General features: G+C 44.2%; 1 protein-coding gene across 3 annotated transcripts; it reads left to right on the forward strand.

Moving 5' to 3' along the window:
* The first annotated feature begins 812 nt into the window (after window positions 1-812).
* On the forward strand, window positions 813-25,056 carry LOC117377628 (copine-1). 3 transcript variants are annotated; one of them, XM_033974089.2, is made up of 15 exons: window positions 813-904; window positions 13,496-13,621; window positions 13,716-13,895; window positions 14,191-14,265; window positions 16,089-16,160; window positions 16,236-16,319; window positions 20,259-20,348; window positions 20,479-20,649; window positions 21,336-21,395; window positions 21,592-21,725; window positions 22,073-22,127; window positions 22,196-22,250; window positions 22,451-22,584; window positions 22,836-23,072; window positions 23,417-25,048. In XM_033974089.2, the coding sequence occupies exons 2-15, from the start codon at window positions 13,496-13,498 to the stop codon at window positions 23,525-23,527; spliced, it is 1,584 nt and encodes a 527-aa protein (XP_033829980.1). In that variant the 5' UTR covers window positions 813-904; the 3' UTR covers window positions 23,528-25,048. The 3 variants fall into 3 exon arrangements, with proteins under 3 accessions (XP_033829980.1, XP_055080680.1, XP_055080679.1); XM_055224705.1 differs by lacking the exon at window positions 813-904 and adding an exon at window positions 7,699-10,141 and having other exon boundaries at window positions 13,495-13,621; window positions 23,417-25,056; XM_055224704.1 differs by lacking the exon at window positions 813-904 and adding an exon at window positions 12,751-12,806.
* Window positions 25,057-25,347: the final 291 nt, after the last annotated feature.

Below are 25,347 nucleotides of genomic sequence, written 5' to 3' on the forward strand. Positions count from 1 at the left end.
GTTTAGGCCTGGTTGTAGCAGCCAGAGTTTAAAGGTGTTAGAACGTGTGGATAAAGAGCCCAATATTCATGTGTTTAGTGAACAATCCTTTTATTGATGTTTTCTACACTAGCACAACCACGGTCAAAAACTGTATGGCTCTACTTTGCAGTACTTGGACATCCGGAAATTTAGGAAATACAGTGGTTGGTGGTGAAGACACCTAAAAAGGCCTCAAAATGGCTCTTAAACTGGTTCAGTCCTAGTTTAGAGCTGGTTTAGACCTCATTCAGTCCTGGTTCAGTCCTGGCTTTGTCCTGGTTTAGACCTGGTTTAGTTTTAAAATAAACGTGATTTTAATTGCCAGTCCTGCTCCACTCATTTCTCAATTTAAAATGGTCTCACAGGAGCCATATTTACTCTCTCATCTTCTATTGGCATACCACTGGCATACCATTGTCTAAATGTAGCATAATGCTGTCTAACTGGAGCCTACTACTTTGTCATAGAGGTTATGAAGCATAGTCATGGAGATTTGAACACTCAAAGATACTATGCTGACTTTTCAAGTCCCCACCGGGGATAGAAATAAACTAGTAAATAAACTTTAGAAACTTACATCCAGTTGACCTCCAGCCTTTTACTTTCACCCATTTGTGGACACCTGTGCCATGATTTAAATAGTAAACATGTTAAGTAAAGTTAAGTATTTTTTTATTGCCGGTAGATGTTTATTATCTCTCCACTTTAAACTCAGAATAAATAGTCCATAAGGTTTAGGTGTAATTTGTGGGTTTTTTTTCAGTATTTATAAAACGTGCTCTGTGCGTGGTGACGTAATGTTCGTGACCGACATTTCGTGCCTCTTACGCTACGCACCGCCGACACCCAGGGCAGCTAAAGTCGGACTTTGTGACTTTTCTCGGTAAGGTTATACTCTAATGCCCAGTATTGACCCGATGTAGCTACAGGAGCCGCGGGTCGGGGTCTGAACACTTTTATTCACGAACTTACTCACAGAAAAGACGAGGAAAAGGCCGAAGAGCACCGGGTTGCTAGTGTGGCTAAACTAATGGGCTAAGCTAACAAACAAAGCAGCGATTTGTGGCACATTGAGGGAAAAGTGGATTCAGCGCAAACTTTACGACTTAAACTGGACAAATGTAGTGAACTATAAAGTTTTATAACATTAGAGTGTAAGGTTGTTGTTTTATAAAGACATTGTGTTTATTTTACAGTTTTAAAAAGACTAAAGGCCCAAAGCCGTAGAGCAGGGCGTCATTGCGGAGACTGCTCCAAACTCACTGAGCCAGAATCGGGATCAGACCTGTTCAGTATCATGTATTTAATCAGAACCTGATACAGTTATACGAAGGCACACAGCTCGCGCTCAAGGAAACCTACACTCAGAATGCATTTAGTCTCAGGTGTGTACAGGGATGGTAGAGAGGAGAGGGAGTAAGGGTCGATGTGGTCTTCAGCTGAAGCAGTGAAGGTGTGGAGGTCCTGGTGGAACTCAAAGTGGAGCTGAGGCTGTCTGTGTACGTGGATTCTCTTTGAGTCAAGACACAGCTCTGATGAAGTTGTGCCTTCAATAGCAGAACCTGTTTAATAGAGACTGGTTTTGACATCTTGGTGAAGCTTGATGCTTCAGGCTTTTGCTCATTTCAGTGTTGATATTTCCCATGTTTGAGTTAATATTTTCTGTTTATTTAAAAAAGATATATGTTCAACTGTCTGTTTTTATTAGGGAAAAGCATAGTAGGCTCTTATCTACTGTAACATTGGAACAGTATTCTTGTGTGTGTGACCTGCTAATTATATTAGTTTAATAATGGGGACTATCGAGATAATGTAAATTCTTAACTTATCAGAAATGGTAAATTATGATTTTGTACATTTTAGTGGAGGGACTATTCTTAAAAATAAGGTGGTGTTTTTGATCAGTGATTGAACAAATTTGGTTTGTTCAAGTAAAGATTTAACTGTGTGCTTACCTGTCTTGTGCTCTGTCTCCAGGTGTCTCCTCTTCCAGTCTGACCTGACATGTGTAGTTCTGTGGTTTGATTGGTTCTTCTCTTATTACATTATGCAGGATACAGTCTTTACTTGTTTAGTTCCATTTGGCTTGTTTTTGGCAAAGGAGAAGTTGCTTAGAATAGCCTGATTTTAAAAATCTGGTTAAAAGTAGCTGGTTAAGTGTTGATTGCTGCCCCGGGGTAAACTCACTGAAAAAATGTCAGTGGGTCAATGGAGAATTCTGCTGTGGTATGTCTGGTTTGTGCTTGCTTTCGGTTTATCCTGGTTTGGTTTTAGTTGTGTTCATTTCCACATTATATTGTGTGGTCTTGGTCTTTCTGTTGGTCAGCCTTACATCGGTGAAATGGTCTAACATAATTTGAAACACTGCGGTTTGTGGTTGCTGTTGTGATTTGCAGAAATTGATGTATTTGTGGGTCTGGGAAGGAATCTGGTGTAAAGACGGAGGTGCTTCCCTTTTGCAGGTACTCGTCAGATTTGTTCCTGCTGCAATGCTTGGAGCTTTGTCTCCGTTGGTTCTCATTGATGCTTGTACTTGGAACTGTGCACTGTATTGTCTGTAACATGTGGGCTTTGGCTAATGCTAGTGAACTGACTTGTTGTGAGGCTGATCCAATGTGATGGTTTGGTCCAATGAGTGATTTAACATGTACTATAGGCTATACACAAGGGTGGGTCAAAATAATATTTTGCTTTGAGCAATTTCCATTTGGTGTCTTTTTAATTAATCTTTTTCGTCTGAAAGTTTACTTCACTGTGGTCGGTTAAACCCACCTGTTACTCAGAGCATGACAGAGGCTGATCAATAGGAGGAGGGGGGCGTGTCTGTGTTTGTTGTTAGAGTTAGGATAGATTATTATTGATTATTCTTATTAGTGTTGTCAGGATACGAACATTTCAAACTCAATTTGATTACAAGTAGATTCAATATCATTTCTGATACCACAGTGATAATAAAAATACTTTCGTTAGACAATAGAACATTAAATGGTAGTAATTTCTCTTATATTACTATATTACCATGTGACCTTATTTCTGTATAATCTCAGACATCCAGGTATGTTCAATAGTGGGCCATGGGTGTATGTATATGGGCTGATACTTGTTCTGATGCAGCTCAAGATAGAAAGATTCATTTCTGTCCTGTGAATGGGACTTTTTTTTAGTTTTGATACCTGCTCAAATAAGTATCTGGTTTCTATACTAATTTTGGTATCAATTTGTGTCTGATTTTCCATACTTTTAACAGTCCTATCCCAAACCCTGTAGATTCTGTATTATTATATAAAGGTATAATCTCTCTCTGGTTTAGTTTGGTCTAGTCTTAGTATAATTTATTTAGGCTGGAGGCTCATTCTGGATGCTGATTGGCCAGACACTCACTGTGGATGCTGATTGGCTGGACTCTTGCTCTGGATGCTCGCTCTGGATGCTAAATGGCTGGGCTCTCGCTCTGGATGCTGATTGGCCGGACTCTCGCTCTGGACACTGGCTTACAGTTGGTTTTGGTGCATTTGTTTTGGTGAATATCTTCAGAGCTGGAGAGTAAATGTGGATGTATTGCAGTGATGTGGACTGGTCTTGGTTTTACACATTTCATTGGACAGTTTTGAACATAATATTATAAAACAGTTATATTATAGTTTGAATAGTTTTCTTTGTTGTGGTCACTTGTGTGCTTGACAGTAGTTATAGTTCTGTGTAGTTTGGTGATATTGTGTCCTTTGCTTGCTGTTAAAATTGTTGTAAACTGCTGGCCGTATGACAGTGAATTGGACAATGCCTGCAGTGGTGTTAGTAAATGCCTGTCTGAAATGGCTCTTATTTGGCATACATGAGGTATAATTCTTTTTAGGTTTGGTCCAGTCTATTGTTTAAATATTGTTTTAGTTCTGACTACTGATTTAGCTTGATGCTGGCTCTGGATGCTGATTGGTTGGACACTTACTCACAGTTGGCTCTGGTACATTTGTTTTGGTGATTAGCTTTGTTTAGCTATATATTGCAGTGATCTGGGCAGCTCTTGTCCTTTATATTTCATCAGTCAGTTTCTAGGGGTGTGCAAAAACATTGATATATCGTGATACTTAATTTGATGATACAGTCGTTATTGTGAGCTGTTGTATCAATATTTCCATGAGCAATTAAAACATATTTTCTAACAGCGCTACAATTGTGCATATTGCAATATCGTATTGTGAGCCTTGTGTTACGTATGAAGTCGTCATTTGGCTTGTGTTTGGTGGTAGCTATAGTAGTTCTACATGGTGTTCTTTTTTACAGCTAAAGTGATCATAAACTGTTTGTTGATTCTTTTTCTGGGTGAGTTTTGGTGAGTCGTGTGTCTGTAGAGTTGTTGGTTAGGTGTTTTGGTGAGATGGTGTCCTTTGCTTTAAAGACCATTGCCTTTGCAGTGGTGTCTAGCTCTGAGGCTTATTATGGTTAAATCCTGATTCAGTAAAGGTTATGTCTGATATTAATGAATCTGTGAAGGTCAAAGTGGGACTGTTGGTCGGATCTTTGGCCCAGTGTCCAGCTCCAGATACAGCTCAGTTTAGATCCTCACATGGTCTCCAAGTCATTGTCTACTCCTGATGCTGTGGTGTTCAGATTAGCTCCTCGTGCTGCTGTGTTCTGCCTAAGCTAATTTGATTGTGCTATAGATGGACATGTGCTGTGTTTCAGATGCTGCTGCTGCTGCTTTGCTCTCTCTCTGGCTAAGCTAATGTTTGCGAATGTGTTTGAGCTAAAGCCATGGTGTCTCTTTACAATTGCTCAGTGTGGCCAGGACTTTTTAACCTTGTTGGGGCCAGCTCCCTTGTCTCTCTCTATGCTTTGGTCCCCATATACTCATGTGGTGGCCAGCCTCAATTTTGTATGGTCTGATCAGTTTGTAGTGATGAAGGTAGGCCGTGGCTGGGGTTTAGGTTTGATCATTTCCATAAAAAGTGGCATCTGACACACAGGAAGTGCATCTAACACTCGGGGACATTTCAGAACATGTTTGCTGAGGACGGAACTACAGGATTAGCAGCTTTTACACAGAATAAGACCCCATGGAGACTCAGGGAGAGCATCTGACACACAAAGATTTTGACAAAGGTTTTACAGAATATTTAGTTGTTCAGAAAAAAAGGGTGTAACTGTTGCAGTGAATGCGATTTGCTCACTGTTCAGATTTGGATTCAGTTGTGAGTCTTGGAACTTCAGTTGGGTTTGAGTGAGCATAACTGTTTTGTTAGACGGGGTCAGTTGTGTCCTGCAGGTTTAGGTCATTAAACTGTTGCTCTGCTGCTGGAGGAGTGGTACTTTATCACTTAAGATGCCTCCATTTTGAAATGACCTGATCTAATTGGTTGAACTGTGTAGATGGCTCATGTGATAGGTTGGTTGTGCAGGTTTTTGGCTTGTTCTCAAATTCTACAACACGAGATGCACCGCTGCAGACATACTCCTCGCAGAACTGCCCACTGTTTGGTCAGAGCAGGAATAGAACATTAGCATATTTAAACAGTCTGTGCATGCTGTTGTGTCTGTGTGCATGGCGTAGACTTAGAACATCTCAGAGACTCCAGACCTCAGCAGCTTCTTCAGAGGGAAGGCCCTCCCCTCAAAAATGGGAAGACCCTCCCCTCAAAAAGGGGAAGAAACCCATGACCTAATGGTTCAGAACATCTCTGAGCTCTACAGGAGGAGCTGAGGGTCTGGACTGTCTGAGGTCACATGACAAACCTGTGCTTTTGTATAGCAAAAGAAAATTAAATTCTGTCACTGGACAAAATTTTAGAAAGAAGATTTTTTTTGGTCACTCATCCAAGAGGCTTCTTCAGATCTGCTCAAGGTTCTTCAGTTATGGTCAGGTTTCTGGTGTGACACTGCCTTATATCTGTCTGAAAGGAGGATCTAACTATACTGACACACACACACTATGATCATTCTAGGCAATGTGGGTGAAGTGCCTTGCCTAAGAACACAGTAACAGTTTTTGCCACTGGCACCCCACTGTGGCACCTGATATTCTCAGAGGTCTGACATCCTAGTATTAACCAGGCCTGGGCTTGCTTAGCTTCTGAGCTCTGATGAGATCAGGCTTTGACAAGCTGGTATGGCAATGAGGTGATCTCACACTGAGGAGGAAAAACAATCCATCTTTAATCAGAAATGGGGGACTTGGACACCATCTCCTATCTATCTCCTATTTTATAACTCCATCCCTGAAACAAAGAAACAATAGGGATAACCAGTATGCTTATAGGTTTGAGATTACACATTAGGGACCTGAACGAATATGCAAAATATAACTCCAGCACAGGTGTGTTAGGTCATTTTTACACTGCCTTGAGTTGGGTTCACACCGGCCCAAGAGCTAATGCTCTTTTTCGTCAACCTAACAGTTGCATTCTGGGCAGCAGTAAATGACCGGTCCGAGAACACTTGTGGCTGACCTTGGGCCAACCTACACAGTCTGATATGACAGTAAAAGTGCTTGGAGTTGGGCAAAACACACTTGGATCTTCTATCTTCTATTTCTATGAATGGGCACTGCAGAGCTGTTGTTTGATAAGTTGGTCCAAATTGCCTCGTGAGACGAACATGCCAGTCTCCAAAAGGAGACTAGTCTTCTGTCTATGCAGGTGATTCCGAAGGTTTTTCTCCTCTGCCACCACACCTCCTCCGCAAGCACTCGTTATGGTGTATTTAGCCACAGGTGAAAGAAATAGGTATAGGACAGTGGTCGGCAACCTGTGGCTCTTTCATCCTTCTACTGTGGGTGCGCGTGGCTTGGTAAAATATAAGTATTTAACTGAAGTGTATTTTATTTGTGTTAGTTCTTTTTTAAATTGCAGTTTAATTTTGAAGATTATTTTTATCTTGAAATATTAAAATAAAGTTATGTTTTATTATTTTTTGCCGCTCAAAATAAGCGTCACATTCACAGAAGCCGGTATACCCGCCAAAACAAAACAAACACGGCTCACGCCTCACAGCCAACAGCTTACAGTTCTGCATAAAGATGAAAGTGACTTCGCACAGGCCCGCTGTGCACAGAGGTTCAAGAGCAGAAGTCTCTGTAGCATTTCATGGATTTCATAAGCAACACACTATAGTTGTTTATACAAAGTTTAAAGGTAAAAAAAAAATATATATATATATACATGTTATCTCCATTTTAGATGTCTTAAGTATTTGCAGCTCCCAGTATTTTTTTTGTCTATGGAAACCGGTTCAAAATGGCTCTTGGGGTGTTAAAGGTTGCCAAAAAGTTGTGAAAACAACCTTAGTTTCAGTGTAGTTGGCTCCCCCCTTCAGACAAGTAAAGGTAGTTGGCTACTCCCCTCATGCAGATGAGTGGCCAAGCGACTTCACTTTAAAACTTCTGTCGCTTGACAGAATTATTTTTTTTGCTATAGATACTACCTGAACGACTGAGGGATTACACAGACATCTGTATTTTTGTGTTTAATAAATACTTTAAAATGTGCCTAGTCTGCTTGGCTCAGCCGTTTAACCCTCTCTATGCATTTTTTTTGGAGCTGTGTTCTGATAACTCATAACTGTTGTTTTAAATTGGTCCTGATGTTTAGAACATGTTAGTCGTGTTGACATGTTGATGGCGTGTTTTTAGCGTTTAGCTGCTGTGGCTCTAACCCTGACCTCTCTCCTCAGGTGTAGCCCTGACCTCTGACCCCGCAGTCATGGCTGTGGTCATCCGTCTGCAGGGACTGCCCATCGTGGCCGGGACCATGGACATCCGACACTTCTTCTCAGGACTGACTATCCCAGATGGTGGCGTGCATATTGTGGGCGGGGAACATGGGGAGGCGTTCATCGTGTTCGCCACAGACGAGGACGCACGTCTCGGGATGATGCGTACGGGTGGTGCCATCAAAGGCTCTAAAGTGTCTCTGTTACTGAGCAGCAAAACGGAGATGCAGAACACCATTGAGCTGAGCCGCCGCCGTTTTGAGCCCGCCCCTGCTGAGGCCCCACCCACCGGGACACGCCCCTCTGTCACGGCCCCGCCCTCGGCCACTCCCTCCGCCCCCCAGCGCCCAACCCAGTTCGCCGCTCCCGCTCCTGCACAAGAATCCAAAGCCCCTCCCAACATGGCTGCCACCTTCCCCCCCAGCTTCAGCTCTGCCCCGAGCTTCAGCTCCGCCCCTAGTTACAGCTCCGCCCCCACACTCACCACAGCACTGGCGTCTTTGAACCCACCTCTCACTGCACTGCCCAACATGGCCCTGCCCCCCATGCCTTCCCTCCCTCCCCCCTCCGTGCCCCCTGTCCCGCCCATGTCCCACCTCACCCACATGTCCCCCCTCCCCCCTTTTAACCCTTCCCTCCCCCCTCCTCTGGGCGCACCCAACCCTCTGCTCTTTAACCCTATGACCCCGCTGACCTCACCCCTCTCCTCCCCCCTCACCCCTCTGGGGCTGCACATGAAGACCGTGTCTAACCCTCCCCCTCTCTCCACCCCACTGACTCCAGACGATCTTGTGCTATCAGTGCAGAACTTGCCGTACTCGTGTTCGGAGGCGGAGCTTAGAGACTTCTTTAGGGGCGGGGCCGTGGAAGGTGTGCGTTTTATGCGTGATGCTCAGGGCCGGTCTACGGGGCGGGCTCTCGTCAGGTTCTTCTCTGCTCAGGACAGTTACGAGGCACTGAAGCGAGGGGGCGGGCCTCTGGGCCAGCGCTACATAGAGGTTAGCCCTGCCTCTGAGCGCCAGTGGAACAGCGTGAGTGAGAAAGAGATGGAGCCTCAGGAGCGTGGGCGTCTGGCTCAGGGCGGAGCTCCCAGAGAGCAGAGGGGGCGCTCTCGCTCTCCGCACAGACAGGACCTATGTGTGTACCTCAAAGGTCTGCCCTATGAGGTGGACAAGAACCAAGTGAAGGAGTTCTTCAAGAACCTGTCCGTGGTAGAGGACAGCATGTACATTGCCTATGGCCCCAATGGGAAGGCCACGGGCGAAGGCTTCGTGGAGTTCTGCTCGGAGCAGGACTATAAGAGCGCTCTGGGCGCACACATGCAGTACATGGGCGCACGCTTCATTCAGGTGCACCCTATCACACGCAAAGGCATGATGGACAAGATCGAACAGATCCGCAAACGCGACAGTGAATCCAAGAGCTCTGACTCCACACGGGCACCAAAGACCTGTTTGCACATCACCAACATCCCCTATAACGTGTCCCGCAAGGATGTGCGTGGCTTCCTGGAGGGACTTGGTCTGTATGAGGACTCTCTTAAGGTTCTGACCGATGCCCATGGCAATGGGTTGGGCCAAGCCGTGGTCCAGTTGCGCTTGGAGGAGGATGCCAGAAAGGCAGAGCGATTACACCGGCAGAAACTGAACGGACGCGATGCCTTCGTGCACCTTGTCACCTATGAGCACATGAAGGAGGTGGAACGAAATCCACCACCACAGAACAAACGGGGACAAAGGCCTGCCCTCGGTCAGGCCCCACCCCCCTCACACATGACCCCACCTCCGACCCACTTGGGCCCACCCCCTGGACACGCCTTTGGGGCACTCGGCGATGACTTCGGCTTCATTCGGAACCCCACCCCCTTCGCCCCTCCCTTTTCCGCCCCTGGTAATGGCCTGGCCCCACCTCCCGTCCCGCCCCTGGGTCCAGGCCTTGGCTTGGGCCCGGACCTGGGTGTCCCGCCCCCTCTGGTGCCTGGGCTGCCTGCGCCTTCCCTGGACCCGCCAGGCTTCAGGGCGGCCGCTCCATTTGGTCAGGACCTGAGAGGTGCGGTCCCATTCGACGGACGGAAAACGCCAAATCGCAACAATGGGAATGCCCCCCCTCGGCCTGGAGCTCCTCCCCCCGCCTTTCCCCCTGACCCTGCCCTCCGCGGAGCTCCGCCTCCCACAGCTAATGCTAATAGCGGGCCAGCAGTGGTGAAGCTGCAGAACATGCCCTTCACCGTGACACCCGACGAGATCATGGACTTCTTCTACGGGTACCAGGTGGTGCCAGGGTCTGTGTGTTTGCAGTTCAACGACAAAGGTCTGCCCACCGGAGAGGCTATGGTCGCCTTCCACAGCGCCAATGAGGCCGCGGCGGCCGTGTCCGACCTCAACGACAGGCCCATTGGGGCGCGCAAGGTCAAGATCAGTCTAGGCTAGAGCCTCAAATACTACAGATGCCCTCCCAGACTCCCCCGGTGTGTCATATGCCCTTCCATCCTCCCGTATCCGTGTGTCAGATACCCTTTCATCCTCCTGTATATGTTGTGTTTATTTTTCTGCAGCTCTTGTAAATAGTGACTTCTTTCTGTTTTTAGAGATTTGAATTTGAAAAAATATCAATTGTATTTTTTTTTCTTGTTTTTTTTATGAGAAAAGTGAAATTGTTTAAATGCTCCTTTTTTAAGCTTTGAATCTGCTGTTTTTCATAGTTTCCCTTCTTAAATTCAGATGATGTGAGCCTACAGCAGCCTGCTCTGGTGACCTACTGTCCAATCAAGTGTCTCTGCCAAATTTTCCAGTGTGCTTTTTATGGTTACTATGGTTTCTCTGGTTCTTATAATGACATGTCTCATGCTTGTGCTGAATATTTACGTCTGAACCATGTCACGTGTATCTACTCTGGAGCTGCTGTGTCAAATGTCAAATGCATCTTCATTATGTTTTGCTCAGATTTCTTTCTTAGTGAACGGTGACTTTCAAACGGTTTGTCTTAATTTTTAAAGCAGTGCTGATGAAGTGAAATGTTTCTGTCTTTCTCTCAGTAAATCATGACCTTTGAAACAAAATGGCCACCTGCGTGACACTCTTTTCAATGTGCTGTTCACTGTTTTTATGAGACGATGAACTGTTTCCTCCAGAATGATGAACTAAAGGTCTCTGCTGATTTTGCTCTGCTCAAAGTTCCAAACTTGTTTGTTTCTTAAGAACTATGGTTGTGTATAAAAATATAAAGTCTTTATAGCGGAACTAGTTCTTTTTAAACAGTTTGCAGCAATCCAAAGTTATTTCTCATTTACCTTATGCATTCTGATCATTTTAATATTCACCGTGATGAGTTTATAAGCACTTAACAACTCTGAGACTCAGAGTGGAATTTTGGCTTGATGGTAAAGGTAACCACCACCAGCTACAAACACAAAATAAGTCAAACGGTGAATTTAGCCATAGTCATCTTCAGTTTGCAGTTTGAGAAGTACCCATTTCGTTTGACATTTTTTATATGTATGCTCATTCCATGAATGTCGGGGGAGTGAAGACGAAATCTCCAGAGTTTTGTGACCCGCCTGTAAGAAGAGACAAGCGGACCAGCTACAGGATCCGTGAGAATTTGGGTTTAGTCCAGGTTTGGATATAAACAATTAAAGCTCTGCCGTTAATCCAATTTTTCAGATCTTCTTTCTACTGGTTGGTGATCAGCATGTCTGATTTTAATGGAGACATGGGAAGCCAAATAAGAGACTTACATGAGGCACATTTTGCTTTCAGACTGGATAATCTTGAGCCCAAATTCCAAATTATAAGATAAATGGGACACGTCCAGTGTTTTTGTAATGAATAATTATAATGCTGATTTATCAGTAAAAGCTATATTTGATTTGAACATGTTCACCTCGAAGGAGTTAAAGAGGGGGTATTGTGATTATTTATATATATAATATATATGGGCATTCTCCCATGCCATGACATTGTTTCCTCATCAAAAACATACCTGAAGAGGTTTTAGATGTATGCATGCAAAAGTATTTTGGTGATCTCTCCCGGGGCCGATTCGAACCCTCCTTACTATTAGCTGTACAAGGCTCTGCCCACAAGCCTACGTCACCTGTCCCCACATGACAATTCATAAATGTACAAAAACATGATACAAAACTGTACACAGCAACTTGACTGCACATAATGTGCAGTAGTTTCATTAGCAAGATGCCGTTGATTTTGTGATGTCACTCTGAAGAGGAAGTGACTTAGTGCAGAGAGCAAAGGGAGGGGGAACTCAAAAAAGTGAAACTTTAGTAGTTGTTTTTGGACGAACATAGCAAAACAAGAAATGGTAACAGTGCTCTGTTATGTTATGCTACCATGTTATGTGTTATACCCCATAAATCACCTTTTAATGTTGAAAGACAAACTAAAACTGATGATAAATTTGAGGTAAATCCATATCATGTGGGGAAAAAAAAAATTATATTGTTTTTTTTTGTTGTTGTTTTTTTTGCCTTCCGTTCTGCAGCGGTGGTCCATGGTTTGGTCCATGGGCTCTGTTCTCTTGTGTCATGTCGTTTTTGGTGTCTCTGGTAAATATTGATTAGATTTTGGATTGGACTCACATTAAACCTAAATGTTCCTCAGTTTTATGTTTTCCTTACGTGCGCTGTTTGTCTCATAGAACACGAATGAATAAAGAAAAATCTGTGAATCGAATGAGGAACTACATGTTAGTGCAGTGTGTGCAGAGGATGTGGCCTGGGGACAGAAGGAAGTATAGTATTGTACACAGTCCATGTTCTGGTGCATTTGTGGTTTCTTTCTGGTTCAATATTTACCGGATGTGGTGAGAATGAGCTTGTGTGTTTTTTATGACGTCACGCACTTCCGAGAGTGATGCACGCCAGGGAGGTGGGTCTCTGTTATGAAAAATAAACAGATGTGTCTGACAGGTCAGAGTTTTGCGGAAGAGCCGCAGCCGCCAATCACAGCCCAAGTCTCTGTGACCGCGGTCCAATCAGAGCCGCGCTCTGCGGAGACTTCCGGGTCTTTGCACGAGCAGCTCCAAAACCAGACAAAAGCAGGACTAAAACAGGAGCGCCAAAGGTAACAGTCGCGCTTTGCCTCACTCTTTCTCCGCTTTTCTCTTTGGGGTTTGTGGATTTTAAAAGCGTAGATTTTGCACATCGTCAAACACAGGAGCTGTGTATTGTTGTCGGCCTAAAATAAATACTCTAAAACGGATCGTGGGGAGCTGATTTATTAATTATTATTTGTTATCTTTGCCTTTTAACTATAATAAATCGAATTATAGTGAAGGCATTCGTGGCGTGTTTTTGTGCGTGTGTGTTTTTTTTAAATCTCATTTAGATTTCAAGTCACATCTGAAGTGACATCCGCATACCCGCAATAATAAACAAGACGTGTAGTGAACGTGTGGTGCAGAGGACAGTGAATATAATCAGGTACAGGAGGTACCGCCTCAGGGCTGGGCGTTTAATTGAACGATGGAGGGGTGGTGATTCAGTCAGGTGCCCTCCCTCCTGTCGAATGGTCAGAGCCAAACCTCTGTCAGGAAAATAAAAACATGTGATTTGGAGCAGAAACGGACTGAACTAGGACGAAACCAGGACTGGACTACATTTTTGGCCTAGCTCTAGATGAAGGTGACTCATGTTTATGTCGCCGACTCGCTGTACCACAGAGCTGATTCATTTTCAATGACACATTTGTGATTATTATTAAATGATGACATTCTCATATGTGGGACTGTGTGTCTGTTCTTGCATCTTCAGATGTCGGACTGCGTGTCTCTTGTGGAGCTCTCCATCTCTTGCTCAAACCTTCTGGATAAAGATGTGGGCTCCAAGTCTGACCCTCTGTGTGTCCTCCTCCAGAAGAACCAGGAGACCTGGACTGAGGTAAGCCAGATGCCCTTCCCTGTCTGTATGCCTGTGTGTCACATGCCCTCCCCATGGGTCAGATTTTCTCAGATACCCTCCCTCATGTCTCTAGGTGGGTCGTACGGAAAAGTTGATGAACTCGTCCTCTCCAAGCTTCAGTACCAGACTCAGGGTCCAGTTTCACTTTGAGTCGGTCCAAAACCTCAAGTTCTGCATCTATGACATCGACAACAAAACCAGCGACCTGAAAGACGATGACTTCCTCGGTGGGGCTGAGCTCACACTGGGGCAGGTGAGGTGTGGGGCCAGGGGTGGTTGAGGGCCGTGGTCAGGAGCAAGTGAGAGGCGGGGTCAGGGGGCATGGCTGAGGTCACGGTGAGGCAAGTGAGGGGTGGGGTCAGGGGCAGAGTGCAGACTGAATGATTAATGCACTGTAAAGCACCTTGGGTATCTTGAAAGGTGTTATATAAATCCAATGGTTAGTTTAAAAAAAGGGAGGGGAGGCTCAGGAGTGGGACTAAGGTGGGTACAGATGAGGGGAAGAGCTTAGGTGTGCCAGAGGGCAGGGCTAACTCTCTCTTTTCCAGATTGTGTCCAGTAAAAGTGTGACTCGTCCTCTCCAGCTGAAGAAAGACAAACCTGCAGGAAAAGGCTCCATCACCGTGAGTACTAATACTGCAGCGCTACTAATACTGCAACTGCTACCACTACCGTACAACTACTGCAATACTGTAGTACTAATACAGTTGTTCCTCACTATAGCACGGTTCACCTTTCGCAGCCTCTCTGTTTCGTGGATTTTTTTAGTGCAATTTTGCATGCTTTTTTTTTTAACAGTGGATGAATGCGCCTTGTGTTCTACGTCCTGATTGGCTAAGGGACTGTAGACCATTGTCAATCAATCTTCTCCATGCCGTGTTTCCTGTACAGTACAGAATCAGCTTTCCAAATTTACATAAATGTTCGATCGCTAGCAGTATGACTCTGAAGTACTATATGTTTGCAAGTTTTCTCCCCGACAACCCACAATGTCAATGAAACATTCTGCACCAACAAAGGCACCTGTTTTTAAAAATCTACAGAGGTTTGAACTTTGAGAGTGTTTAAGCAAGAGAGAAATTAGAGAAAATGTTAATGTCTGTCTGAGAAAAGTGTATAAAGTGTGTGGTTAGTGTTTTTACAGCCTTAAAACATATGTAATAATTGTAAAAAATAAAACTTGATTTCGCCTATTGCAGGTTATTTTTAGAACGTTACCCCCGCGATAAATGAAGGACCACTGTACTACAGTACAACAGCCTTAACCTTTATTAAACCTCTTTATTTGAAAGGACAATGTATAGAGACAGTAGACTCATAAAAAAACAAATATCCTGATTAGAGCTAAAGAATTTCTGCAGTCTCTGATGAGATGAGAGTAAACCTGTTAGCTCGTTTTTATGCTTTAGTTATCTGATTAACTGTTAATATTTTACGTTAACATACGAGACACGTATTCAGTTCAGTTTGTTTTGCCTCATGTAGGTGTTTACATATGTGTTAGGTAAAGGTTGATTATACATGTTACAGTTCACTTGTTTGAACACTAGATGGTACTGTTGTGTTTGTAATACTTGTAAGAAAATTTACTAGACTTGTTTTCTTTTATCCATTTCATATTTACTCTCCCCTTATTTATTTCCCCTTCATTTATAAGACCTTAAAGGTGATAATGTTTCACTTGGAACAATATTGTAAATATTTTGTTTATCATAAGTCTAGTTAAAGGTCATGAAAAGTACTTCCTTTTACTGAATGTGAAGTCTTACCCGACAGAGCACTATTTTAGAAAAAATTGAAAAGTAAAATATAAGGTTTTCTGTTAACGGGCTTGTTTACTAATTGGCCAAAGTGGTATGTATATTTTCCATGCGTTCATTTGCAATTTTGTGTGTATATGTAATATGAGCCAGAGCTTATGTTATATTTTATGTGTTAGCTAGTTCTACAATGTGAACTGTGTTGAAGAAGTAAGACCACAGTAAACATCAGTGAAAAGATCTCTCTTGTCTCTCGTGTTTGTGGACAAGCCGGCATATGTTATGTTAGCGTAGCGTATCTGTTTAACTGTTAATATCTTATGTAAATCTACCAGTCAGTTTGTTGTCTATGTGTTATGTTAGAACAACAGGCTGAATAGCAGCACAGCACACTATTTTATTGCCTCTAAAGATAAAATGTCTGTTCTTGGTGTCAGATTTTGTAAAATTTTCCCAAAAATACTTATAGTCCAGTGCGACTTATGTATGTTTTTTTCTTCATTATTACAATATTTTTATATATATATACTTATAGTCCAGAAAATATGGTAAGTATTTACAATATCTTGAGTTAGCTTTTCTACTACAATACTAATACTACAAGAACTACAACTGCAGTACTCTGTGTGCGTAAAATGGAGCTAACTGCGTGTGTTCTATGTGTCCTGTGGGGGCGCTGTTCTTAGGTCACTGCAGAGGAGGTCAAAGACAACAGAGCCCTTCAACTGGAGCTCGAGGCCAAGAACCTGGACAAGAAGGTCTGAGATGGGACTGAAGCAGAACTGAAGCAGGGCTGAACTCTGGTCTTGATCTGATTTCTTTCTGTTCCTCAGGACACTTTTGGAAAGTCTGACCCATTTCTAGAGATCTTTAAACAGGGAGACGATGGCAAGTGGGTCCTAGTCCATCGCACAGAGGTAAGACCTAGACTAGATCTGGTTTAGATCTGGTTTAAACCAGGGCCCGATTGTTTACACATAAGTGAAAAGGCTGCTGTTGAACAGAAAGTGATGTAATAAACCCTATTGATTGTATCTGTGAAAAGTTTAAACATGAACCACCAACAATACAACAATAAGATATAACCCCAATGCACAGAACATTTTATATATATATATATATATATATATATATATATATATATATATATATTCCACCAAATCCTGTCCATTATTCCATATGTAGTGGAGCATCCAATGGTGAACAGGGCTTAATCAGCAGAGTTTATGGAAATTAACCTTGCGGCTTGAAGTTTTTCAATAAACAAACAATGTCCATGTCATTATGTAGTCTTCAAATAAAGTGTGTGAAGCTGTGATGTCCCTAAAGCTTTCATTTTCTTTTTTGTATAAAGTTTTATACAAGCTAATATATATATCTTGTATAAAACTATAAAGAAGCAGTTGAAACCATACACAAAAAAGACACATGCTTTATTTCTCACTGTCTGGCATGATATCAGACTAATCGTTTTTCAGAATCAGAAGACTTTTATTGCCATAGTCTGTGAACACAGTTCACAGACTAGGAACTTGATACGGTGAAAAAGTGCAACATAAACACACTGAATAAATACAAATACAAATAAGGGCATGCACAAAGTTAAAAAGATATGCTTAAAAAATCAAATGAAATACTTAAAGGGAGAAAATATGTACAATAGCAGCATCAGAACAACAGTGCAAAGTGGCTTATTAAAGTGACCGGTGTTATAAAGTGTCCAGTATAGTGCAGATATTATAAAGTGTTCATGAGACAAACAGCAGAGGGGAAGAAACTGTTCTTATGGCGAGAGGTTCTGGTCTTGATGGACCGTAGCCTCCTGCCAGAGGGAAGTGGCTCAAATAGTCCATGTCCAGGGTGAGAGGTGTCAGCTGCTATACGGCCTGCTCGCCCCCGAGTCCTGGAGACGTACAGGTCCTGTATAGATGGAAGGCTGCAGCCAATCACCTTCTCAGCAGAGCGCACAATGCGCTGCAGTCTCTGTCTGTCCCTGGCAGTGGCCCCAGCGAACCACACAGTGATGGAGGAGGTGAGGATGGACTCAATGATGGAAGTGTAAAACTGCACCATCATCTGGACTGGCAGCTTGCGTTTCCTCAGCTGCCGCAGGTGGAACATCCTCTGCTGGGCTTTCTTGATGAGGGAGCTGATGGTCGGCTCCCACTTGAGATCCTGGGTGATGCAGGTGCCCAGGAAGCGGAAAGAGTCCACAGTGGTGATGGGGGAGTCCGTCAGGGTGAGGGGAGGCAGGGGGGCTGTGACTTTCCTGAAGTCCACGATCATCTCCACTGTCTTCTGGGCGTTGAGCTCCAGGTTGTTGCTGCTGCACCAGGACACCAGCCGGTCCACCTCCCTCCTGTAGGCAGACTCATCGCTGTCCGAGATGAGTCCGATGAGGGTGGTGTCATCCGCAAACTTAACCAGTTTGACGGAGTCGTGGCTGGAGGTGCAGCAGTTGGTGTACAGGGAGAAGAGCAGGGGAGAAAGTACACAGCCCTGTGGAGATCCTGTGCTGATAGTCCGAGTGTCCGAGACATTCTTCCCCAGCCGCACGCGCTGTCTCCTGTCTGTCAGGAAGTCAGTGATCCACCTGCAGGTGGAGTCAGGCACGTTGAGCTGAGCGAGCTTGTCCTGGAGCAGAGCAGGGAGGATGGTGTTGAATGCAGAGCTGAAGTCCACAAACAGGATCCTGGTGTAGGCTCCCGGGGAGTCCAGATGCTGGAGGATGAAGTGAAGGGCCAGGTTAATGGCGTCGTCCACAGACCGATTGGCTCTGTAGGCAAACTGCAGAGGGTCCAGGAGGGGGGAGGTGAAGGACTTGAGGTGGTGCAGGACCAGGCGCTCAAATGACTTCATGACTACAGACGTCAGCGCCACAGGTCTGTAGTCATTAAGTCCAGTGATCCTGGGCTTCTTGGGGACGGGGACAATGGTGGACAGCTTGAAGCAGGCTGGGACATGACATGACTCCAGGGAGGTGTTAAAAATGTCCGTGAAGACAGGAGCCAGTTCCTCAGCACAGTGTCTAAGGGTGGAAGGAGAGACACCGTCTGGGCCCGCGGCCTTACGGGGATTCTGCTTCCTGAAAAGCTTAGTCACGTCCTGCTCCACAACTGTGAGGGCAGTGGGGGAGGAGGGGGGGTCCGAGGTGGGTTTGGAGGTAATGTCCATGATGGTGGGGGAGGAGGGAGAGGGGTGTGAAACTTCAAACCTCGCATAGAAGCCGTTTAACTTTTCTGCTAGTTGTTTGTTGTCCACGGCGGGAGGGGCTTTGGGCCTGTAGTTGGTGATTTGCCTAAGCCCTCTCCAGACAGAAGCAGTCGTTGGTGGAGAATTGCTGCTCCAGACGTGTATTGTATTTCGCTTTAGCCTTTTCCACCTCTTTGCTAAACGCATACTTGCAACGCCTGTAGCCTTCACGATCTCCTGCCCTGAAAGCAATCTCCTTTTCCCTCCTCAAATGTCTAAGTCTGGGTGTGAACCAGGGTTTGTCGTTGTTAAAAGTCACCCTGGTGCATCATGGAATGATGCTGTCCTCACAGAACTGAATGTATGACGTCACAGTGTCTGTGTACTCATCCAAACTGTCTGTGGCAGCCTTGAACACATCCCAGTCTGTAGTGTCCAAACACGTGCGAAGCTCCTCCACAGCCTCACTGGTCCACTTCTTAGAAGTCCTCACAGCAGGTTTGGAGAGTTTCAGCCGTTGTTTGTAAGCAGGGATGAAGTGAACCATGATGTGATCAGAGAATCCTAGAGAAGCGCGGGGCACGGCTCCACTGACCGTTGTGTAACAGTGATCCAGCGTCTTCTGCTCTCTCGTCGGGCAATTAATAAACTGTTTATATTTGGGCAGTTCCTGGCTCAGATTTCCTTTATTAAAATCCCCCAGGATGATCAGTAAAGAGTCCGGGAAGGTTCGCTCCACATCCAGAATCTGCTCCGCGAGCACGCGCTGGGCCTCGTGCGTGTCCGCGCACGGAGGGATGTAAACAGCGGCCAGAATGAATGAAGTGAACTCACGTGGAGAATAGAAAGGCCTACAGTTAATGAAAAGATATTCCACGGCGGGAGAGCAGTGTTGGGAGATCACAGTCACATCCGTACACCAGGCGTTGTTGATGAAGAAACAGACACCTCCACCTTTAGTCTTTCCCCCGGAGAGTCCCCGTTGTCTGTCCGCGCGGAGGAGTTGGAATCCCTCCAGTTGAAGCGCACAGTCCGGGATACGCTCGTTGAGCCATGTCTCCGTAAAGCACAAGACGCAAGAGGAAGAGAAGTCTTTGTTTCTCCTCATCAGCAGCGCCAGTTCGTCCGTCTTGTTGCTGAGTGAGCGAACGTTAGACAGGAAAATTCCAGGTAGGGGCGTGCGAGCGCCGCGTCTCCGGAGGCGCACCAAGGCCCCTGCCCGCTTTCCTCGTCTTCGGCGTCTCACTCTTTTGGCCTGACTCTTTTAGATCCATTAGGATTACCAAAATTAGTTTTATTTGCTAAATGCAAATAGAAATAATGAGAGAAGGATTTTTTTAAAGACAATTTTCCCATGACTTTCTTCAAAGTCAGAAGTTTGCATACATTTTGTTAGTATTTGGTACAATTGTCTTTAAACTGTATGACAAACATTTTGGATATATTATTCACATTTAAATAATTGTCATGATGTTGCATTTTCTGATCGCTTTCAGCAAGAGCCATCCCAGACTGATAATGTCTAGAACTCAATTCAGAATGACACACATCAATCTGGTGTGAGCCAAATTATGTATAATGTCCGTGTCTGCGTATAATGTGCATAATCTGTCTGTCTGTCGGTCGTGCATCTTTAAGCATGTAATATGTCTGTATGTCTTCAGGTGGTGAAGAACAATCTGAACCCAGTGTGGAAGAAGTTCTGTGTTCCTCTTCAGACACTCTGCTCCGGAGACCTGGACCGACCTCTCAGGGTGTGACCCCTATGACCCCTCTGACCCACCTCTCTTTTCCAGCCCCCTTTCTCTCTTCTCTGATTGACTCTTTTAAAACTCTCTCTCCTTTGCTTGGCCTGTCTAACCCTTCTCCTCTGTGATTGGTCAGGTGGACTGCTCGGACCATGATTCAGACGGTTCTCACGATCTGATTGGCTCATTCTCTTGCTCTGTGGCGGCACTGCAGAAGATGGCGAGCTTCGACTGCATTCACCCTGAGAAACAGAAGAAGAAGAAGAGCTACAAGAACTCAGGGAGCGTGCACGTTAAGAATGCCAAAGTGAGTGCATGTGAGGGTGCATGGATGAGAGTGTGCGCTAAAGTACTAGAAAGATACCTGGCACCTAATACACAGTCTTTAACCAGGTCCTATATTACACAAATTGACTATTGTGAGCTTTGTTATAATGATGTTATCTCCTCAAAAACGTACCTGGAGTTGTGTTTTGTGTCATTTACACATATTTGAGTAACCTCATCAAGGTGGACCAGTGTTTTCAGTTTCAGAGAAGACCTCAGCCTAAATATGCATAGTTTGTGTGTTAAATGTGTGAATGAAACAAAATACAACTCCAGGTATGTTTGTGATGAGGATACAACATTAGAACATAAATCAGAAAACGGTGTAATATGAGACCTTTAACCAGGTCTGAACCAGGATTAAGGTTGGCAAAAGTATTGAAAATCAGATACTTATTGATACTTAAACTAGTATTGAAAGTAGATACTCATTTGAGCAGGTATCAACACTAAAAAAGTCCTATTAACAAGACTGAAATGAATCTTTTGTGAATAGCTTTAGACTGATCTTGAGCTGCATCAAAACAAGCGTAAGACCATAAAGACTAGTATACTGTATGCCCGTGGACCACTATGGAACCTACCTCGACGATATGGTAGTACCTCTAAAGAAAGACGGGGGCCACACGGGGACCACATGGGGACTAAACCTGTTCTCTTCTTCAGATCCTAACCCAGTACACCTTCCTGGACTATGTGATGGGGGGCTGTCAGATAAATTTTACTGTAAGTACTACTAAATCTCATTTATTCTGGATTGCAAAATAAAAAATACAAAAAATCAGGCTATCGCATGACTGACCCAGATCCAGTAATGACTCAAATGAATCTAACCTCTACTCCTTTGACTTCTGCCCCTTTGTCCCTGTGACCTCTGCACTACTCTTTTGACCCACTGAGCCTCTGATCTCTGTCCCTGCAGGTGGGCATAGACTTCACAGGGTCAAACGGAGACCCTCGCTCTCCTCAGTCTCTGCACTACATGAGCCCTGACGGACTCAACCAGTATCTGACCGCTCTGTGGTCAGTGGGACAGGTCATCCAACACTATGACAGGTACTGGACCAGGACTGAACCAGGACTACGGCAAGTACTGAATCAGGCATAAACCAGGCATAAACCAGGACTAAAGCAGGACTAAAGCAGGTCTCAACCAGCACTACGACAGGTAGTAGGACTAAACCAGGACTAAACCAGGTTTAGTCCTGAATGTGAATTGCTCTGTGAATGAGTGCACAATAGAGTCTAATAAACAGGGAGTTGCTATGGAGGGAGGGATTAGGGGCTAAGGGTGACATTCATACAGCGCCTTTAGGTTTAAACTTTTGTAACACTCGTGTAACACCAGTTACACGCTCAGTGGTTAGAACTGTGTGCCACTCTAATGTTTCGTCTTTTTTCAGTGACAAACTGTTTCCAGCTTTTGGATTTGGAGCCAAACTTCCTCCAGACTATCAGGTCAAATCAGGACTGAACTGGGACTGAACTAGGATTGAACCAGATCTAACTCTGGTCTCTTTTCTCAGGTGGCTCATCATGACTTTGCTCTAAACTTTAACCCGTCAAGCCCGTACTGCCAAGGTACATAAACCTCCAGAGGTCACGGGGGAAAGGCAGTGGCCACTGTTTGATATTTTTGCGATAGTCCACAGAGTACTTCACAGTTACAGTGTATTGTGTATGTTACTGCAAGTACTACTGCAGTACACACAGTAGTAGTAATAGTACCAGTAGTATTTACAGTACTCTGTGTATTGCAGTAACAGTACTGTGTATTGTAGGTATAGAGGGCGTGGTGGAGGCTTACCGCAGAGTGCTGCCTCAGCTCAGACTCTCAGGACCCACAAACTTCAGTCCCATCATCAACCACGTGTCATCCATTGCCACCGGAGCTGCCACCAACAATACTGCATCTGTGAGTACTACTGCAAACACTACTACTACTACGACTGCACTTACTGCTACTACTACTACTGCTGCATTTGTGACTATTACTGCAAATACTATTACTACTGCAAATACTACTACTGCTACTTCTTCAAACACTACTACTATATCTGTGAGTACTACTGCAAATACTACTAGTACTACTGCAAATATTACTACTACTACATCTGTGAATACAAATACTACTACTGTTTGCTAATCCCCCCCTCCCCTCTGCAGCAGTACTTCGTCCTCCTCATCCTCACTGATGGAGAGATAACAGACTTGGACCAGACGAGCGACGCCATCGTACGAAGCTCCGCTCTCCCGCTGTCAATCATTATTGTGGGGGTGGGGCCAGCTGACTTCAGCGCCATGAAGCTCTTGGATGGAGACGACGGCATCCTAAAGTCCACCAGTGGAGAGAAGGTGCACCGGGACATCGTCCAGTTTGTACCCTTTAGGGACTTTAAAGAGGTGAGTATGAGGGAAGGGAAAGGGAGGAGAGGGTAGGGAGGAGAGAGAGAGAGAGAGAAGAGAGGGAGACTTTAAAGAGGTGAGAAGGACGGGAGAGAGGAGAGAAGGTGCACCAGGATATCATCCAGTTTGTGCCCTTCAGGGACTTCAAAGAGGTGAAGAGATGGTGGCTCTGCAGTACAGTTACTCTGCAGTGCTTTTACTTTCCTCTGTAGTATATTTATCCTCTGTTTTTCAGGCTCCGATGTCAGCTCTTTCGTGCTTTTACTTTGTAGTGTATTTACTTAGTAGTACACGTACTCTTTATTACTTATACTCTATAGTACATTTTCTGTGTTTTTCAGGCCCCAATGGCGGCTCTGGCTCAGTCAGTTCTGGCTGAAGTTCCATCTCAAGTGGTGTCTTACTTCAAGATGAGAGGCTTGGAGCCACTCAAGCCTCAAGAGAAGAAGTAGAACTACAAAAACTACAACTCCCACAACCCCTCTAGAGCCACAGGGACCAGCAAAAGAACTGCTCAGACGAAATTCAACTCCCACACAGCCACAGGGACCAGCAACCAACATCCATTCAGAAAATAACTACAAAAGAGCTGGTGGGGAAAAACCAACTCCCACTTGCCCCAAAAGACCCAGGACCAGAAATATGTTCTGAACATAGACTGTATATATAAATGGACATAGCTAACTTGCTAGCCGCCACGTTCCAAATGGGAAGTGATCATGGCCGTGCTTCCGGCTCCATTCACTTTCTATTGAAAAACTATTGCCCCTCTATCCGTAACTGCTGCTGTCAGGCTTGTAAATTTTGTGTTAAAATGTTAATATTAACATGCTCTACAAGATCCTGGGGTTTTTAGTTTGCTTTTGTGTCCGTTAATCAAGATGTGAACATTAATAACGGGCAAATCAAGAGCCTTCTTTACGTAAGGTTGCTTTTGGTAGCGTTAGCAACAGGTTTGATTGACAGCTTTGCTAAATGCCCACCCCTTGTCAAACCAGCGGGAAGGGCAGGAAGGGGGGTAACAGCCTCACTCCGGATTGGCTTTTTGGCTGCTATACTTGCGGTCGGAATTCCAAATGGAACTTTACTCCAAATTCGGTCTTGTAACCCTAACCTCAATGAGCCTCATTTGACTGGAGCTGAGTGCTAAGGGTGACATCACTTTCCCTTAGTCCATTTCTTTATACAGTCTATGATTGAAACACTACTCTGATGACGTGGATCTGTCCGAAGCATGTCAGAAGTCACACTCCCTTAATCCACTTCTTTATATGGTCCAGGAAATGGACTACAAAACAAAACCTGCCAAAAACTACAATTCCTACCATAGGCTAGACACCACTTCAGCGATTTCCAAAGGAATTCTGAACATTATTCCAATGCGTTTTCCAAATATACATAATTCCTTTGACTCCACTTTAAAAAGGGACTCAAATGTGCAGATTTTTGACCAATTACACATAGCCTTTAGCACTCGCTTCTATTAACTGCACTTTTATGGATGAATGCATTCACGAATGCAATCACTATCTAATGGAGCTTTAACCTCTATGCAATTAAACCAGATGTTTATTTAATGAAATATAAAGACGTAAAAAAAAATAAAAATCACTGCTGCCTTTAACATAATCAAGCACTTAGCACAGTTAGCACTAGCTTTAGCCACCATGCAGTGTTTACAAAGGAATTGTGATACCAATTCAAAGTCTAGACCTGGTTCAGATGATATTCAATTTGTGCCTAAAATGAAATGCTGTATTGTACGTCTCAGTTCAGTCATGTTTTCATTTGAAATGGTGGCTAGGCTTTGTACTTTTTTGCTGCGTCAAACCTTTCTGCCAAAGACTAAAACCTCACCAGATGTCAGGTGAAGGTGAACACCTTCAATCCCTGGTTGCCAGTATGGTGTGAATTTTGGTCCAAAATATTACAGCCAACCTTTTTTTTAATGAATAAAGTCAATAATGAAAAGTTTGTGTCTTAAATGTCTTTGTTTTGAAGGGTATGCTAAGTAATAAAGCCTCTTAGTTGCATCACATACACATATATCAAAATACTGAAGGCATATTAGTTCAAATAAAGCTTTTTAGGTGCATTTTATATACATATATATATATATATATATCAAAACACTGAATCCATATATCCTTTGAATGTTGACTAATAAGTACCATCTTTTATACTGAATTCATATATCCTTAGAATGTTGTATCCTTTTGAAGATTGTCTAACAAGCACCATACTCTTACACTGAAACTATTCATTATAATAG

The sequence above is a fragment of the Periophthalmus magnuspinnatus genome, chromosome 10 (assembly GCF_009829125.3).
Source record: "Periophthalmus magnuspinnatus isolate fPerMag1 chromosome 10, fPerMag1.2.pri, whole genome shotgun sequence".
NCBI lineage: Eukaryota > Metazoa > Chordata > Actinopteri > Gobiiformes > Gobiidae > Periophthalmus > Periophthalmus magnuspinnatus.